The sequence below is a fragment of the Bufo gargarizans genome, chromosome 6 (assembly GCF_014858855.1).
Source record: "Bufo gargarizans isolate SCDJY-AF-19 chromosome 6, ASM1485885v1, whole genome shotgun sequence".
Taxonomy (NCBI): domain Eukaryota; kingdom Metazoa; phylum Chordata; class Amphibia; order Anura; family Bufonidae; genus Bufo; species Bufo gargarizans.
Genome location: NC_058085.1, coordinates 27,233,930 through 27,250,980, shown reverse-complemented (window position 1 = coordinate 27,250,980; position 17,051 = coordinate 27,233,930). Strand labels below are relative to the sequence as shown.

The 17,051-nt window shown below is 44.7% G+C and overlaps 1 protein-coding gene across 1 annotated transcript in view; it reads left to right on the top strand.

Moving 5' to 3' along the window:
* Positions 1-15,129, top strand: part of LOC122940935 (zinc finger protein 271-like) — a 28,536-nt gene extending 13,407 nt beyond the window's left edge. The window contains exon 5 of the mRNA XM_044297867.1: positions 12,263-15,129. Within this exon, the coding sequence (XP_044153802.1) occupies positions 12,263-14,118 (1,856 nt within the window). The 3' untranslated portion in view covers positions 14,119-15,129. The remainder of the gene's footprint in view (positions 1-12,262) is intronic.
* The last annotated feature ends 1,922 nt before the right edge of the window (positions 15,130-17,051 follow it).

Sequence of the window (17,051 nt, the reverse complement as noted above, 5' to 3'; positions counted from 1 at the left end):
TTGCGTAATTTCCAGCAGGCTGCGTCTCGTTGGCGCAGCCTCTTGTTCAATGTCAGAAAAGCACTGACATTAAAATGCAATGCACTGTAGGGATAATGCATTGCATTTTAAAATCAATCAAAAAGCTGTCTGTTATAGCCCCCTTGTGGGACTATTTATTTATTTTAATTTTTGTGTGTGTCACAATGTGCACAATGGATCAGGGTTTTTTTTTTTTCCATTTTCCAAGCACTTTATTAAGTAAAAGTAAAGTACAGAACAGCGGAGGAGCGAAACAATCCTCCATAAAGTCAACAAGACACAGTAACATGGTCACGTCTAAATCACAGTTCTCATTAGAAAAGATGAATCCGCTTTTAAATCCAAGGTTATTTTTATAGGTCTTTGGTCACTTCTGGAGCAGGTCAACTGTATGGAGAGTGGAAGAAGGACGAGTTTGCAGGAACTCTTCGGGTTCCTTCCATCTATTTTGTTGATTAATGAGAGTGTGTTGGGTTTTGGAATCGCTATTCCCCACCTCATCTCCAAGTCCTCTGTGGACTCTCCAAGCTTGCCAAAGTTGCGTAAATCTAAATCTCATCCACTTTAATGGCCCATTGTTCGATTGAGGGAACTTCCGTTGATAACATATATTTAAAGATAAGAAATCTAGCCACATTTATCAGTTGCCTAAAGAGGGGACTCGACAGGACAGGGGGTAAAGATTTAGGAGTGTCACTTCAATAGAGGGTTGTAGCGCTGCACAACAAATTTGGTTACATAACTGGAAGACTTGTTTCCACCATTGTAGGAGTAAAGGACAATTCCACCAAATATGGAGGTAAGATTCTCTTTCTTTCCTGCACCTCCAGCATGCGTCAGAGGCGGACATAGAGTACATGCATATATTGTTGGGAGTCTTATACCATCTTGTAATGACTTTGTAGCCGTTTTCCTGAAGTCTCACACATCTGGACGTTTTATGAGGGGATATGAGAATGATGTCCATGTCCGATACGGAGAGTGAACGGTTTAAGTCCTTTACCCAAAGTCTGATGAATGCTGAGGTAGTGACAAAAGCCCAAATTCGTAATCTGTTATATAGTTGTGATATACTTTTGGTGGGACACGAGCTGGTACTAATCAGGCTTTCAAACCAGACCTGTGGACGATGCAGGTCTCCTAGCTTAATGTGTTGTTGTACATATGCTGGAAGAAAATAGAAAGATGTGGAGTTTAAGTGGTTAGCTCCCAGTCCGAGTCTCATATCCTCGAGAGTGAGTATGTGAGTGTCTTGGAAAAGTTCTGAAAGCTGGATATTAGAATTCTTAATGTGGGTTGGTAAGCTTTCATGAAGAGCTTTAGGAGCTAATTGGAATGTATCCCTAGTTTGTAATAGTAGGGAGGGATAGGGGGTTGCATATTGGGTACCTTGTAGCCACATCTAGGCTGAGAAAGTGGCTTTTATTATGGGGGAGGTACTGGGGGGAAGAGGCCGGGGGGAACTGTGCCCCAGTAGGAAAGCTCTAAAAGTGGAACCCAGCATCGATTGCTCCATTGGGACCCAGGATTTATTTGGTGGGGCCCTCAGCCAACCAACCACTCTGGAAAGAAGTGCTGCTTTCTGATAAAGTTCTGGATCTGGGAGTGCAATTCCACCCAGCCTCTTGGGTCGAGTTAAAGATTTATAGAAAAGACGAGCTATCTTTTTGTTCCAAATGAATGTTCTGAAAAGGGTCCTCAGAGCCGCATAATAGTAGGACGGTACTGGAATGGGAAGTACTTGTTGTAAATATGGTAATTTAGGTAACACGAGTGACCTGAGGATATTTCTCCTTCCAAACCAAGATAAAATGGGTAAGTCCAAATTGGTGAGAGTGTCTGAGATATTTTTCATAAGGGGTGTATAATTTAAGGAATACAGTTGATTGGGGTCAGCACTAATTTTGTGTTCTTGATCACCTAATATGATACCTCTGATCTCCCTGTCTGATCTGATTATTTGCAGCAATGGCTCTAGGGTCAAGACAAAAAGGAGGGGGGAGAGTGGGCAGCCCTGACAGGTACCATTTCGGATTCTAAAAGAGTCCGAAATGGTACTGTTGCCTGAAATGGAATCTGAGGTATTGGAATACATGGCATCAATTGCAAAAATTAAAGAGTACGGAAATTTTAATGTCGATAGGACCTGTTTCATGAAAGACCACTTAACCCTATCGAAAGCCTTCTCAGCATCTGTGCTAAGAAGGATCAGGGACAGGGATTTTCATTTTACAAAGTGTAGTTGTTGAGTACTCTTGTGGTATTATCTTTCCCCTCCCCTCCTTTAATAAACCCTACTTGATCCCTATGGATCAGAGAGGGCAAAATGCTTGACAATCTGTTGGCTAACATTTTAGCTAATAGTTTTAAGTCCTTGTTAAGAAGAGAGATGGCTCTGTAATTTGAGCAAATGGCGTGATCTTTACCCTCTTTCGGGAAAAGGGTTATTTGTGCTTTGGTCATCTCTGTGGACAGGGATTTGTCTGCCAGTGTTTGATTGTATATGGGAAGTAGATGAGGTATCAAAATGCTGTGGAAAGTGGAATAATACATGATTGGTAGGCCGCCTGGACCTGGGCCCTTTCCTTTAGGAGACTGCCGGATGACATTTAGAAGCTCCGCCGATGTGAACAGAAATATTATATTCTGTCTATCAGTACAGGGAGATCTAACATCTTCAAAAAAGATCCTGAGGGGGGTCACCCTCTCTCCCTCGAGTGTTGGTTGGGCAGGGTCCAGATTATATAATGATTCATAAAAGTTTCTGAAATGTGTAGCTATCTAGTTAGTTTATGAACATAATTGTCTAGTTTCCTCTTCTTAACCCTCTGAATCACAAATTTTGAAGCTTTGTTGCAATGGACAAAAATCTTCTGTTGAGAGTGAAGATAATATTTCGCAGAAGCAGTGTTCAGGAGGTTTTTAAGAGCGATTCTACAATTGTTTAATTTGGTCAAATGCGTCTGTAATAGAGAATGTTTATGTGTAGTTTCTAGGTGTTTTATTTTGTCATGTAGAGCGTCAATGTGTTTAGTCCTTTCTCTTTTGATATGGGAACCTATGTCCGCCTCCGAACACAGTGGAAGATGGTCCTTTGAGATAAAAAGTTAATCCAAGTGCTGGTAAGAGCTATGTACTGAGGAGTAGAAAGTGTAGTCCTCAATATCTGGGTACAGAGCGTGCCAAGCATCTATCAAATGGGCCCTTCACAACCTGGTAGTAAGAGAACGCAGTGCTTTTTGGGAGTGAGCGGATCTGCGTGATGAGGAGTCTAGCAAAGGGTTTATCACCAAGTTAAGGTCCCCTCCAAATAGCGTCACCCCCTCCCAGAAGGGTTCTGCCACATCCAAGACCTCTTTTAGCCATAGGATTTGTTTGGAGTTATGGGCATATACATTTATGAAGGTATAGAGCTGTTGGCCTATCTTTCCTTTAATCATTATGTATTTACCTTCAGTATCTGTAATCTGGTCAGCTAGAAGTAAGGGAATTATTTTCAAAAAAACCTATACTAACTCCCTTAGAGTTAGAGGAAGGAGATCTGCAATTATACCACTGCGAAAAATGTATGTGAGGTTAGGGAAATTATTCTGTTTTAGATGTGTTTCTTGTAGGAACAACACATTAGCTCTGTCTCTCTTCAGAACCCCAAATATTTGACGTCTCTTGGAGGGTGAGTTAAAGCTATGTACATTATAGGAGGCTACCCCAAGATCCGCCATTGGGTTTGTCAAAAGAGACAGTTAGTGTTACATTATGTTGTATTCAGCACACATATTATATGTCCCAAGAAGGGCACTCATCCTTCAGATGGAGATGCTGGAACTTTCCGAATGGATCCTTGCCATCAGTGACCCGCTCCAGAAGAAAAAATAAAAAAATAAATAGGCAGTGAAACTGCACAAGCATAGGGGGGGATATGGGTGTGTTACCCTTGTTGGACTGCTTCTCTACTTAGTAATTAGGCAAGATATTAGGCCCAGAGTTAGGAACAGAGGTCAAAACGCTCCGGTCCCAGACCCCAGCAAGCTGGATGTGCAGAAATAGTTGAGGACAAACAAAGGAAACAGGTTATGTGATAACAAAGCAAATAAGAAAAGATGAAGAGAGAACAGGGAGCGTAAAGCAGGATATCTTATTTGTTTGGCGTATAAATGAAGATAAAGACTCCGGGGATTAATATCCGGAAGATGTGGTTAAGGATATATTGGGGGGGGGGGGGGGGGGGAGGGGGGGTCAGTGGGAATGAAGGGGGGGGAATGGGAGAGGGGATATAGATGGGGGGGAATTCAAGGGAAGATGGGGTAGTAGGGGATGTAACCACAAGGTAGGTGAGGAAAACATTATTTCCCCTCACCCATGACGGCACCCCATGCGACCAGGGACCTCCCATCCGGGACAGGAAACCTGAGAAGATAAAAGGTTCACACCCCCACCATGCACCAGTTCAGGTTTCCTGTCCTCCGGATAGGAAGTCCCTGGGAAGACTCCTCGTCGGTTCTCACCTGCAGCCAGGGGGAGGCCCAGGTTCTTATCCGGTGGGTGGCCTCCCCCAGGTGGCGTTATGCTCTCCGGGGCTGCTGCCTGCAAGTCTGGGCTCCTTCTTCCCCCACATCCCGGCGCTGGCCTGAGGGAGCCGCTATGGCCGTGTTCAGGCGGCGTCCCTCCTTACTTCCGGGGTTGCCGGTCTTCCTGCGGCGTCGCAGGGGGCGTCTGCGCATGCGCGCGCCCCGACGCGGGGGGGCGGGGCTTAACCCGGAAGTCGGGTTCAGCGCTGATGTGTGCCCCGGCGCGTCCTTAAAATATAAATGGGGCAGAGGGGGGGAACCCAGCCGGCTGATGTGGCACACAGTGTGGTGCTGAAGAAGCTCTTGATTCCTGCAAGAATGTCGGAGCCTGCAGACGGACGCGCCGAACCCCTGGAACCCTCAAGGCCTGCGAGTCCGGTACTAGTCCTGAGGAGTGGGGGCTGAAAGAAAAAGACCTTTGGTGAGACGTACCTTTTTCTTACTAATGGGGTGTTATCTGCTTGATTTGTGTAGGTGGTAAAGCCCCCCAAAAAAGCGGCCTCTAAGACGAAGCATAAGGAGTGTGCGGGATGTAAGGCCCCCCTAGCTTCCTCATATTCTAAGCCGTTATGCACCCCATGTATCGATAAATTGGTGGCGGAGGAATCTCAGAGCCTTTCTAGGAATATGCGATCTTTAATAAGATCAGAGGTGAAAGCCTCCTTAAGATCCCTGAGTAAAAATCGCCCGCGGTCTCCGGAAAAATCTCCGGATGTTAGGGATTCGGATATAGACCAGTCTGACGTGGAAGAGAGAGAAGCGGGCCAGTTACTCTCTAATGACGCTACTTCGTCAGCGGAGGAAGAAACAGGGGGCTCCTATTTCTCACCCGAAGACACCCAAAACCTCCTTAAAGCAGTCAGAGCAACTATGCAGTTAGAAGAGGAAAAACAGGCTAAGTCGACAGCAGATATTGCCTTTCAGGGGTTAGGTCCCAGAAAACAGAGGGTTTTCACCATTCATGAGAACGTTCAAGCATTGATTAAAAAGGAATGGAAAAATCCCGATAGGAAGTTTTTTATCCCAAGCTCCGTTAAAAGAAAATATCCTTTTGATGAGAAGGTAGCAGCCTGTTGGGACAAGGCCCCCACGGTTGACGCTCCGGTAGCGAAGATTGCTAAGAAGTCTGCACTGCCGTTTGATGATTTAGGTAGCCTGTCTGACCCTCTGGATAAGAAAGCGGACTTTTACTTGAAAAAGGCCTGGGAATCATCCTCTACCTGCCTGAGACCAGCGGTGGCAGCGTCATGGGTCTCTAGGTCGCTGCATATCTGGCTGGAACAGTTAGAACAGCATCTCAGTGAGAAGAAGCCAAGAGAGGAGGTGTTGGCCTCCCTTCCCACCTTTTTTAAGGCCGTAGATTTTTTAGCCGATGCCTCCACGGATATTGTTAGGTTTTCCGCCAGATCATCCGCTATGTCCAATGCGGCCAGGAGAGCGATTTGGTTGAAGTCCTGGAAAGCTGATCAGGGTTCTAAGGCTAGGTTATGTTCTATCCCCTGTGAGGGTGACAGGCTCTTTGGATCTTCTCTCGACGATATACTTGAAAAAGCCTCAGACAAAAAGAAGGCATTTCCAGCTCCTCATCGCCCCCCCTTTCGTAGATACCAAGGTAAAAGGCAAAGGGGTAGGCAATATGATAGAAGAGAAAAGGATAAATTTCCTAAGAAATCCGGAGGTTTCCTTTTTAAATCCCAGGATCCTAGACCCAAAGATAAGCAATGACGCCGAACCCCAGGTAGGGGGAAGATTGTCTCGGTTTCTCCCGGCCTGGAAAAACATAACCAAGAATGGCTGGATCTTGGGAGGAATTGGAGAGGGATTCCGGTTGGAGCTCCTGTCCCGTCCCCGGGATTCGTTCATTCTGACAGATTACCCCAAGGATCTAGTCAAAAGACAGGCCTTAGAGTCAGAGGTCCTGCTGCTTCTGCAAAAAGGGGTGGTTGTCCCGGTTCCGCAGGCAGAGAAGGGCAGGGGGTTCTACTCCCCTCTTTTTTTTTTTTGTAAAAAAACCCAACGGCTCCTTCAGGGTAATCCTAAACCTGAAGAGATTAAACAGATTCCTCAGCTACAAAAAATTTCGTATGGAGACCATAAGATCGGCCATAGATCTCCTATCAAAGGATTGCTGGATGGCGACTCTGGACTTAGAGGACGCGTACTACCACGTGCCAATTCATGTGTCCTCCCAGAAATATTTGAGGACAGCAGTCTGGGTTCAGGGGGATTGTCTGCACCTGCAATACAGAGCCCTGCCTTTTGGGGTTTCTCAAGCTCCCAGAATCTTCACCAAAGTGATTGCGGAAGTTGCCTCCTTTCTAAGGTTGTCAGGGGTTCCGTTGCTGCCATATCTAGACGACTTCCTGTTTATTTCCCAGACCAGGGAAGGCCTGGTCCGAAACATCGAAGTTTCCTGCGCCCTATTAAAGAACTTGGGCTGGAAAATAAATTGGGTAAAGTCTTGCCTAACACCATCTCAGAGCTGTGTATTTTTAGGAATCCTGTTAGACTCCCGAGTAGAAAAGTCCTTCCTCCCGTCCACCAGGATATTCTCCATCAGGGAGCATGTTTGGGATCTTTTCAGATCCTACCTCTGCTCGTTCAGGAGGGCAATGGCGGTGCTGGGCCACCTGACAGCAACCTTTCCAGCAGTCCCATATGCACAAGCCCACACAAGGAAGCTACAATCATGCATCCTGCGCCAGTGGGACGGCCGCAAGCAGTCGTTGGACCGGATTTTCCACTTATCCGCGGAGGCGAGAGTGTCTCTCCTTTGGTGGACTGTGACAGAGAATCTCTCAGCCGGAGTACCATGGTCCTTTCAGGATCCGATAGTACTAACAACGGATGCCAGCCCGTGGGGTTGGGGGGCCCACTCGGAGAACAAAGGTTGGCAAGGGAGATGGGATTTGAAAACCAGAAGGGCCACCTCAAACTTCAAAGAATTAAAAGCAGTGGAGATGGCCCTAAGAGCAATAGCTCCGGACATATCCTTCAGGAACATAATCCTATACTCAGACAACTTAACTACAGTGGCATACATCAACCATCAAGGCGGAACAAGGGTACCTCCTCTGGCAACACTTTGTCAACAGATCTTTCAGTTGGCAGAACAGAAACGTCTATCTCTGTCGGCAGTCCATATAAAAGGGAAGGAGAACATAGTAGCCGATTTTCTGAGTCGCACCCAGCTAAAACAGGGAGACTGGTGCCTAAACCCAGAGGTCTTCTCCCAGTTAACACAGAAATTCGGCCTTCCCACGGTCGACCTATTTGCCTCCAGGAAGAACAGGAAAGTGGAAAGGTTCTTCTCCATAAATCGTCTGGACGATCCAACAGCTTTAGACGGTTTGGCACAGAATTGGTCTCAGGAGGAGGGTTACGCCTTCCCTCCTTTTTCCCTAATCCCGCAGGTTCTGAAAAAAGTCCAGAGGGAGAAAGCGACAATTACCCTAGTGGCCCCAGCGTGGCCGAAAAGATCCTGGTTCTCCTGTCTCCTAGACCTAGCAGTAGCCCCCCCTTGGATGCTGCCCCCTCGGGAGGATCTATTATTTCAGGGCCCAATCCTGCATCCCAATCCAGAAATTTTGCATCTGGCAGCGTGGAGGCTGAAAGGGAGATTTGTTTAGGCCGGGGTCTGTCCCAATCTGTAGTATCCACAATGTTGGGGAGTAGGAAAGCCACCACAGCCAGAAAATATAATAAGATTTGGGAAGTCTTTTCCTCCTTTTTAGGGATCAGTCCTGACCCCTTCTCTCCTCCTAATGTCTCTAGGGTCCTAGACTTTCTACAAGCTGGCTTGGATAAGGGGCTTAGGGCTTCCACACTAAGAGTGCATGTGGCAGCCTTAAGTTACTTTTTCGATTCCCAGTTGGCCCTGCACCCTTGGGTTAAAAGGTTTCTGTCAGCAGCTTCCAGGATCCGCCCTTCGATAAGACCCTTGTCCCCTCCTTGGGACCTAAACACGGTCTTGACGGCCCTGTCACAGAAACCTTTTGAGCCCTTGTCTGACATACCCATAGACATGCTCTCCTTTAAGATGTCCTTTTTACTGGCCATTACTTCAGCTAGGAGAATCTGAGATACAAGCTTTCTCGGCCTTTCCTCCTTATACCCAGGTTCTGGACGACAAGGTTATTATTAGGCCTCTCCCGTCCTTCCAGCCCAAGGTGGTTTCGGACTTCCATAGAAGTCAGGATGTTGTCCTTCCATCCTTTTGTCCTAATCCCTCTAATAGCTTAGAAAGGGAGTTTCATTGCCTGGACGTCAAAAGATGTCTGCTTGCCTATTTAGAGTCTACCTCGGCTTGGAGGTTGGAAGAAAACCTCCTTATTCAGTTTTGGGGTAGGAATAAGGGGCGGAAAGTATCCACGGCAGTTATTGCTAGGTGGGTGAAAAGGGCCATTTCCGAAGCCCATTTAGCGCAGGGTCTCTCGCCCCCTTCAGGGTTCGGAGCCCACTCCACCCGAGCGGTAGCTACGTCCTGGGCCGAGAAGGCGGATGCCTCCCTGGCTCAAATTTGTAGAGCAGCAACTTGGAGCTCGCAGCATACTTTTTTGAAGCATTACAGGCTCCAACTTCATACGGATTCCGCCTTTGGTAGGAAGGTACTTCAGGCGGTTGTCCCCCCCTAGGTTGGCTTAATAGTCTATCTCGCATGGGGTGCCGTCATGGGTGAGGGGAAAACAACATTGCTTACCGGTAATTGTTTTTCTCGATACCCATGACGGCACCCCCAAAATTTTCCCTTCCCTGTAAAAATAAATAAATAAAAAGGGGGAGCTAATGGGCTTAGTACCCTTTGTTAGGTTATATGCGGAGTAGTCCGCTACTGCCTATAGGTTTCTGAGAGCTCTCTCTCTTGAGTATTGTAGAGATATAATGTACCATATTGGATCTCTCTCTCTTTTCTTTCTTATGTGTATTCACCTCCGGAGTACTGTTTATTACTATCACTGGTGCATGGTGGGGGTGTGAACCTTTTATCTTCTCAGGTTTCCTGTCCCGGATGGGAGGTCCCTGGTCGCATGGGGTGCCGTCATGGGTATCGAGAAAAACAATTACCGGTAAGCAATGTTGTTTTTCCATGTAATCTGAGGGGGACTATAGACTGTAAACATTTAAGTGGGCAATAAGGAGTCCCAATAAACCATAATCTTTAGAAGACATCACCATTGTTTTTCTGGTGGAAGAATGAGTTTATAGTATGAATAACATAGGGAGTCTCTTCAGAAGGTATCCATGGCGATGCGTCTTGGGGTTAAGGATGAGGTCTTCTTCCTTTGCCGTTGAGTTTTGAAGTCCGCTGGTTCTCGAAGAGGGTGCTCTTGGGAACTTCAGGAAGGGAGACTAAGTCCCGGATAAGATCCCAATTTTCGATTTCCAATGGCGGGATCTCCAGTAAATCGGCCTAAGGTCTGTATGAGCTCAGATTGTGATGCGACGGCCATTGTAAGAGAAAGAAAGGCCAAATGGAAAGGTCCATTGATACAATACTCTATGTTGTCTGAGCCAATCTGTGAGAGGTTTGACGGCTTTGCGTTTTTTTAGAGTAGTTGGAGCCAGGTCCTGGTAAATATAGATTTTTTTTCTCCCTTAAATGGCACTTCAGCTAGGTTGCACGATTTAGATAAGACTGCTTTGTTGTATTGATAATTAAGAAATCAGCAAATTATGTCCCTTGGAGGGTCTGATGTGGTTGGTCGTGGATGAAGCGCACGATGAGCCCTCTCTAGGAGTATCGGTCACGGGTAGTCTGCGCCCAGTATATCTGCACAAATAGACTTAATTGTGTCAGGTATCTCAGGAGACGTGATTAGTTCTGGAATAGCTCGAAATCTTAAATTGTTCCTCCTTCCTTGGTTCTCCTGGTCTTCCAAGGCATTGTATACTTCGTTGAGGTGAGATTGGCACTTTTGGAGGCTGACTAATGTTGCGCTCTGGAACTCCCTATCATTGCGGTCTGCATGTTTTCCAGTATTTCTACCCTTCCCCCTACATGCTTTATGTCCTGGCGGAGGGAGGACAATTCGCCCAATACCAGCTCCAGGGCCTTAGATAAAGCTGAATTTACGTACATCCTAGAGATCGGGAGGCTGTGACTGCTCCCTGCGTCATTTGAGTCGCTGTCACCCTCCAGGGTGCCCGGCCTCATTCTGAGCGGCGGCTGCCATCTTAGCTTCTTTGGCGGCACAGACTGCTGCCGCTTTTTTAACAAATTTGTCAATTTCTCCGCTATCTACTTGAGGTTTGTGATTGGTAGGAGGAATCCCCAGACTTAGGGTGTCCAATTTTGACAATTTGCAGGCCGGGTTTTCTTGCTTTAGCTCTGTAGAGAAAAGTCTGTGTGACGGAGCTTAGTAGCGCACGTTCATTCCCTTCTGGCCCAGCTCCGCCCCCTCCCCCCCCCCCTTGTGGGACTATTAACTGGTAAAAAAAGAGTAATAAAAAACTAATTTATTCAATAAAGAAAATACCATTTAAAAATTATGCATTTTTTCCATTGAAATTAGCTTTTCAAAATATTGCAAAAAAAATTAAAATCTGCCCCATAGTTTGGTATTGCCGCATTTGTAACGACCTGGACTACATAAATATCACATAAATTATCCCCTACGGTAAAAAAATAAGTAATACAAAATTGATAATTTATTCTTAGTTGCCACCGAAAAAACGTAATAACAAGTGATCAAAAAGCGCTATTTAGTCCAAAATGATACCAATGAAAAATTCAAGTCATCCTGCAAAAATCAAGCCCTCACACAACTCCATAGAATAAAAAATAAAAAAAGTTATAGGTCTTGGGAAGTAGGAATGCAAAAACATTTTTTCTTTTAAAATAAAAAAGGTGTATTGCACAAAAGTGGTAAAACATTAAAAAAAACTATTAAAAACGACAACTTGTCACAAAAAACAAGCTCTCATAAAGCTATTTAGACGGAGAAATAAAAAAGTTATAGCTCTTGGAAAGCGACGATGAAAAAAAGGAAGAAAAACGCTTGGTCAGTGAGGTGTGATACAGTGATGTCATTGCACCTGCTGGGCTGAGAGGGAGAGTGCACAGACCAGAGATAATCCCCCGACCTGTGCGCTCTCCTCAGCTCAGCAGGAGAGATGACGTCATCACATCATGTCTGCTGCTGGAAAGAGCTTCACTACTGTAAGGGGCACTAAGGGACAGTACTACTGTAGAAGGAGACACAAAGGCCACTGAGGCAAAGCATTATTGTAAGGGGCATAACTACTGTGTGGGGGCACTAAGGGAGCATAACTACTGTTTGGAGAAATCGAGGGGGCATTCTCCTGAGGGCACTAAATTGGAATTCTACTGTGAAAGGGACTCTTAGGAGAGAGAACTATGGTGTGGGGAACTAAGGGGGCATTCAACACCTCTTGTCCATCACTACGAAATTTATATGTATTTCAAATGACTGATTGATTGGGTGGAGGTTGCAGGGAAGTTGCTCAAGGTGGGGGCCAACCTGGCCTAGTTATGTCCCTTGGTCTACTATTAAATCATGATCTTTTTGGCCACCACTGTTTTAGTCAGTTAATTCTTGTATTTTGTGCCATACCTTTCTGTGGATAAAAAAACCCCAAAACTTAAATGTAATAAAATTTCAATACAATATTTTGGTATATTATTCATTGATAATGTCTTTTGTTCTTGGCAGAGGACTGTACCAGGAACTTAGAGAAACATCTGGTATCTTCAGATCTTGAAGTTGATGATCGTGGTATCATACAAGATATATATGAAGAGCATGCCAATATCCAAGATATATCTTCATCCAATCACGGCAAAAATGTATTATTTGATCCTTTTGAACAGGTCCAATCTTCTGATTCATCACAGACTGTAACACAGAATAAAAGTCACAGAAAAGGTGTTAAACATCCAACAGCTCATGTAAGAGAGAAGACTTTTTCATGTTTAGAATGTGGAAGATTTTTTAGATATAAATCAGAATTAGTGATACATCAGAGAAATCACACAGGGGAGAAGCCATATTCATGTTCAGAATGTGGGAAATGTTTTAAGTATAAACAAGGTCTTGTTGTACATCAGAGAATTCACACAGGAGAGAATCCATATCCATGTTCAGAATGCGGTAAATGTTTTAAGCATAAATCAGCTCTTGTTATACATGAGAGAAATCACACCGGGGAGAAAGCATTTCCATGTTCAGAATGCGGTAAATGTTTTAAGCTTAAATCAGCTCTTGTTTTCCATCAGAAAGTTCACACAGGGGAGAAGAAGCCATTTTCATGTTCAGAATGTGGGAAATGTTTTCACGATAATTCACATCTTGTTATACATCAAAGAATTCACACAGATGAGAAGCCATTTTCATGCTCAGAATGTAGTAAATGTTTTAAGTATAAACAAGCTCTTGTTGTACATCAGAGAATTCACACAGGAGAGAAGCCATATCCATGTTCAGAATGCGATGAATGTTTTAAGTATAAATCATCTCTTGTTTTCCATCAGAGAGTTCACACAGGGGAGAAGCCATTTTCATGTTCAGAATGTGGGAAATGTTTTCACAATAATTCACATCTTGTTATACATCAAAGAACTCACACAGGTGAGAAGCCATTTTCATGCTCAGAATGTAGTAAATGTTTTAAGTATAAACAAGCTCTTGTTGTACATCAGAGAATTCACACAGGAGAGAAGTCATATCCATGTTCAGAATGCGGTGAATGTTTTAAGTATAAATCAGCTCTTGTTTTTCATCAGAGAGTTCACACAGGGGAGAAGCCATTTTCATGCTCAGAATGTGGAAAATGTTTTAGGCACAAATCAAATTTTGTTACACATCAAAAAACTCACACAGGGGAGAAGCCATTTTCATGTTCAGAATGTGGGAAATGTTTTAACAATAATTCACATCTTGTTTTACATCAAAGAACTCACACAGGTGAGAAGCCATTTTCATGCTCAGAATGTAGTAAATGTTTTAAGTGTAAACAAGCTCTTGTTGTACATCAGAGAATTCACACAGGAGAGAAGCCATTTCCATGTTCAGAATGCGGTAAATGTTTTAAGCTTAAATCAGCTCTTGTTTTCCATCAGAAAGTCCACACAGGGGAGAAGAAGCCATTTTCATGTTCAGAATGTGGGAAATGTTTTTACGATAATTCACATCTTGTTATACATCAAAGAACTCACACAGATGACAAGCCATTTTCATGCTCAGAATGTAGTAAATGTTTTAAGTATAAACAAGCTCTTGTTGTACATCAGAGAATTCACACAGGAGAGAAGCCATATCCATGTTCAGAATGCGATGAATGTTTTAAGTATAAATCATCTCTTGTTTTCCATCAGAGAGTTCACACAGGGGAGAAGCCATTTTCATGTTCAGAATGTGGGAAATGTTTTCACAATAATTCACATCTTGTTATACATCTAAGAACTCACACAGGTGAGAAGCCATTTTCATGCTCAGAATGTAGTAAATGTTTTAAGTATAAACAAGCTCTTGTTGTACATCAGAGAATTCACACAGGAGAGAAGCCATAACCATGTTCAGAATGTGGTGAATGTTTTAAGCATAAATCAGCTCTTGTTTTCCATCAAAGAGTTCACACAGGGGAGAAGCCATTTTCATGCTCAGGATGTGGAAAATGTTTTAGGCAGAAATCAGCTCTTGTTACACATCAAAAAACTCAGAGAGAAGCCATCTCCATGCTTAGCCCTTTAGTGACCTCACTTACGTGTTTTTATGGTAGTCAGTGTCGCTAACTGGCTTTATTCCGTCAGACACTCTTTTTTTTTTTTTTACACAGCGATAAAACAGAACCTTGCTTTGAGTTACCAGAGGTAGTTGAGGGCTTGGAGTGATGATTGGGACCACTGTGAGAGCTCCCCAAACACGTATTGAATGAATACCGGTCATCAAATGACAGATCCAATTAAAAGTGAAAGTTTATACTGTGTGTAGATATATATATATATATATATATATATATATATATATCCCCTCTAAACAAAAATGAGAGAGGAAATAAAAAAAAAAAGCTATAGCGGCTGATATAAAGAGATAACTATCTACCTATTCCAGCCCCAGTCTGTTCTACCTTTTTATAAGTATTTGTAAAATTAAAAACATCAAATATGAGCTTGTCAAGAAACCATCAGCTCTTACTGGGTTTCATCAGTGATGTGCAAGTTCTCCCAACAAGTGATCCAGGCAAGGATTGCCTCATTACATAGAAGCCATTACTCATCCTCCTAAAGGAATATCATCTTAGTCTGTACACCCTGACCAAAATGTACCTGTAGATAAACCCAACAAGTGGGGTCCCCGCCACCCCTGTATTTGTAGAAGTCATGTGGTTCACTCATCTCAAATGAATTTACCAGTGGGGGAATCCTTGGTTATTTTCTTCTTTGTATGTTCCCACCAGCTCTGGATTGTTTAAGTTTTATAATTGAAGACTTGTTATTAAATATTTGTATTGGATATATTGAATTTTTAATCATTTTGTTTCCTATGACTATTTTCATTCCTATTATTGTATGGTGATATTGTCTGGGTTTTTAATCGGATGTTTTACACCTGACAATACTTCTACAAGTAATGCCAATACCTCAGATGGAGAGGGGGGGGGGGTAGTGATCCTTTACTGTTTCTATGGATGATTTTGGATGCTGCCCCTTAAAGGGGTATTCCCATCACCCACTTTAGCATTATCTTCAACTGCCTTTCTGCTCCTGCTTCTCCTACTGTGCTTGTTATGTGGGGGGAGCTATGTTATCACATGATGATATGCAGAGCTCTGGATGTGTGTTCCTGATGCTGCCATATAGTAATGTGTACAGGGACTAACCAGGGAGAAACTGAGTGAGGTGCTGAGTATATATAGTATATAGACGGTAGTCATATCTTACATTTTCTGAGCTCTCATTCTCCCCAGCTGCACGGCTTGCTCCCGTCCAGGTACATAGCCCAGCAGCTGCACATATATCACTAGTATGTCAGCTGCACGGCTTGCTCCCGTCCAGGTACATAGCCCAGCAGCTGCACATATATCACTAGTGTCAGCTGCACAGCTTGCTCCCGTCCAGGTACATAGCCCAGCGGTTGCACATATATCACTAGTGTGTCAGCTGCACAGCTTGCTCCCGTCCAGGTACATAGCCCAGCAGCTGCACATATATCACTAGTATGTCAGCTGCACAGCTTGCTCCCGTCCAGGTACATAGCCCAGCAGCTGCACATATATTACTAGTGTCACCTGCACGGCTTGCTCCCGTCCAGGTACATAGCCCAGCAGCTGCACATATATCACTAGTATGTCAGCTGCACAGCTTGCTCCCGTCCAGGTACATAGCCCAGCGGCTGCACATATATCACTAGTATGTCAGCTGCACTGTTTGCTCCCGTCCAGGTACATAGCCCAGCAGCTGCACATATATCACTAGTGTCAGCTGCACGGCTTTCTCCCGTCCAGGTACATAGCCCAGCGGTTGCACATATATCACTAGTGTGTCAGCTGCACGGCTTGCTCCCGTCCAGGTACATAGCCCAGCGGCTGCACATATATCACTAGTGTGTCAGCTGCACGGCTTGCTCCCGTCCAGGTACATAGCCCAGCAGCTGCACATATATCACTAGTGTCAGCTGCCTGGTGAAGTAGAACTCCAGTGCAGAGAGCTGGATGTCACAGGCTCCCGTCCCCCGGCTATAGCCGCTCCTTGTATCAGCTTCCCCTTTACGTACAGATAACAGTGTGATCACATCAGAGCGCCCTGACGCCCTGACGAGGGCTCCACTCTTCTTATTCCCTTTACCTAACGGCCAAGCAGAGCTCAAAAACTGCTGCTGAACACGTCCCAGAGCCGTCCGACTTCAAGGGTTTCTGTCAGCAGGAAAATAGTTATTAACCTGGCTGACATTAGTGATGTACTAATGTCAGCTGAACATAACTATATTAGCGCCATCTCACTGCGTGCCGCCGTTATTGAGAAAAAAATAACTTTTATAATATGCAAATGAGCTTCTAGGAGAGGGGACGGGGGCATTGCTCCTGCTCCTAGAGGCACCGTTCTCCCACCTCTGGCCGCACCCTGCTACACTTGAATGACAGGGCCAGAGAGCTTTGGTCTCCTCCTGCCGGCCGTGTCTGACATGGAAATCTCACTCCTGTGCTGCCCCGTTCAGTATTTGGCGCAGGCGCAGTAAGTGAAGGACGTAAGCTGGCAGACGGCTTCACTCACTGCGCCAAATACTAAACTAAAAACTCCTTTAACCTCTGATGTCCGAATCCTTAAGGACACAGGACGTGCAGGAAAAGGTTAGATTAGGCAGGGATAATTTTGAAAAAAACACACACACACATTTTTAGGGGGCGCAAGTGCTTTTTTTTTTTTTTTGTGCGTGCGCTGACTGTGGCCGGCGCTCTTAGCGTCCGGCCACTATTAGCGCATCACCCACCCCACCGCTGGTAACT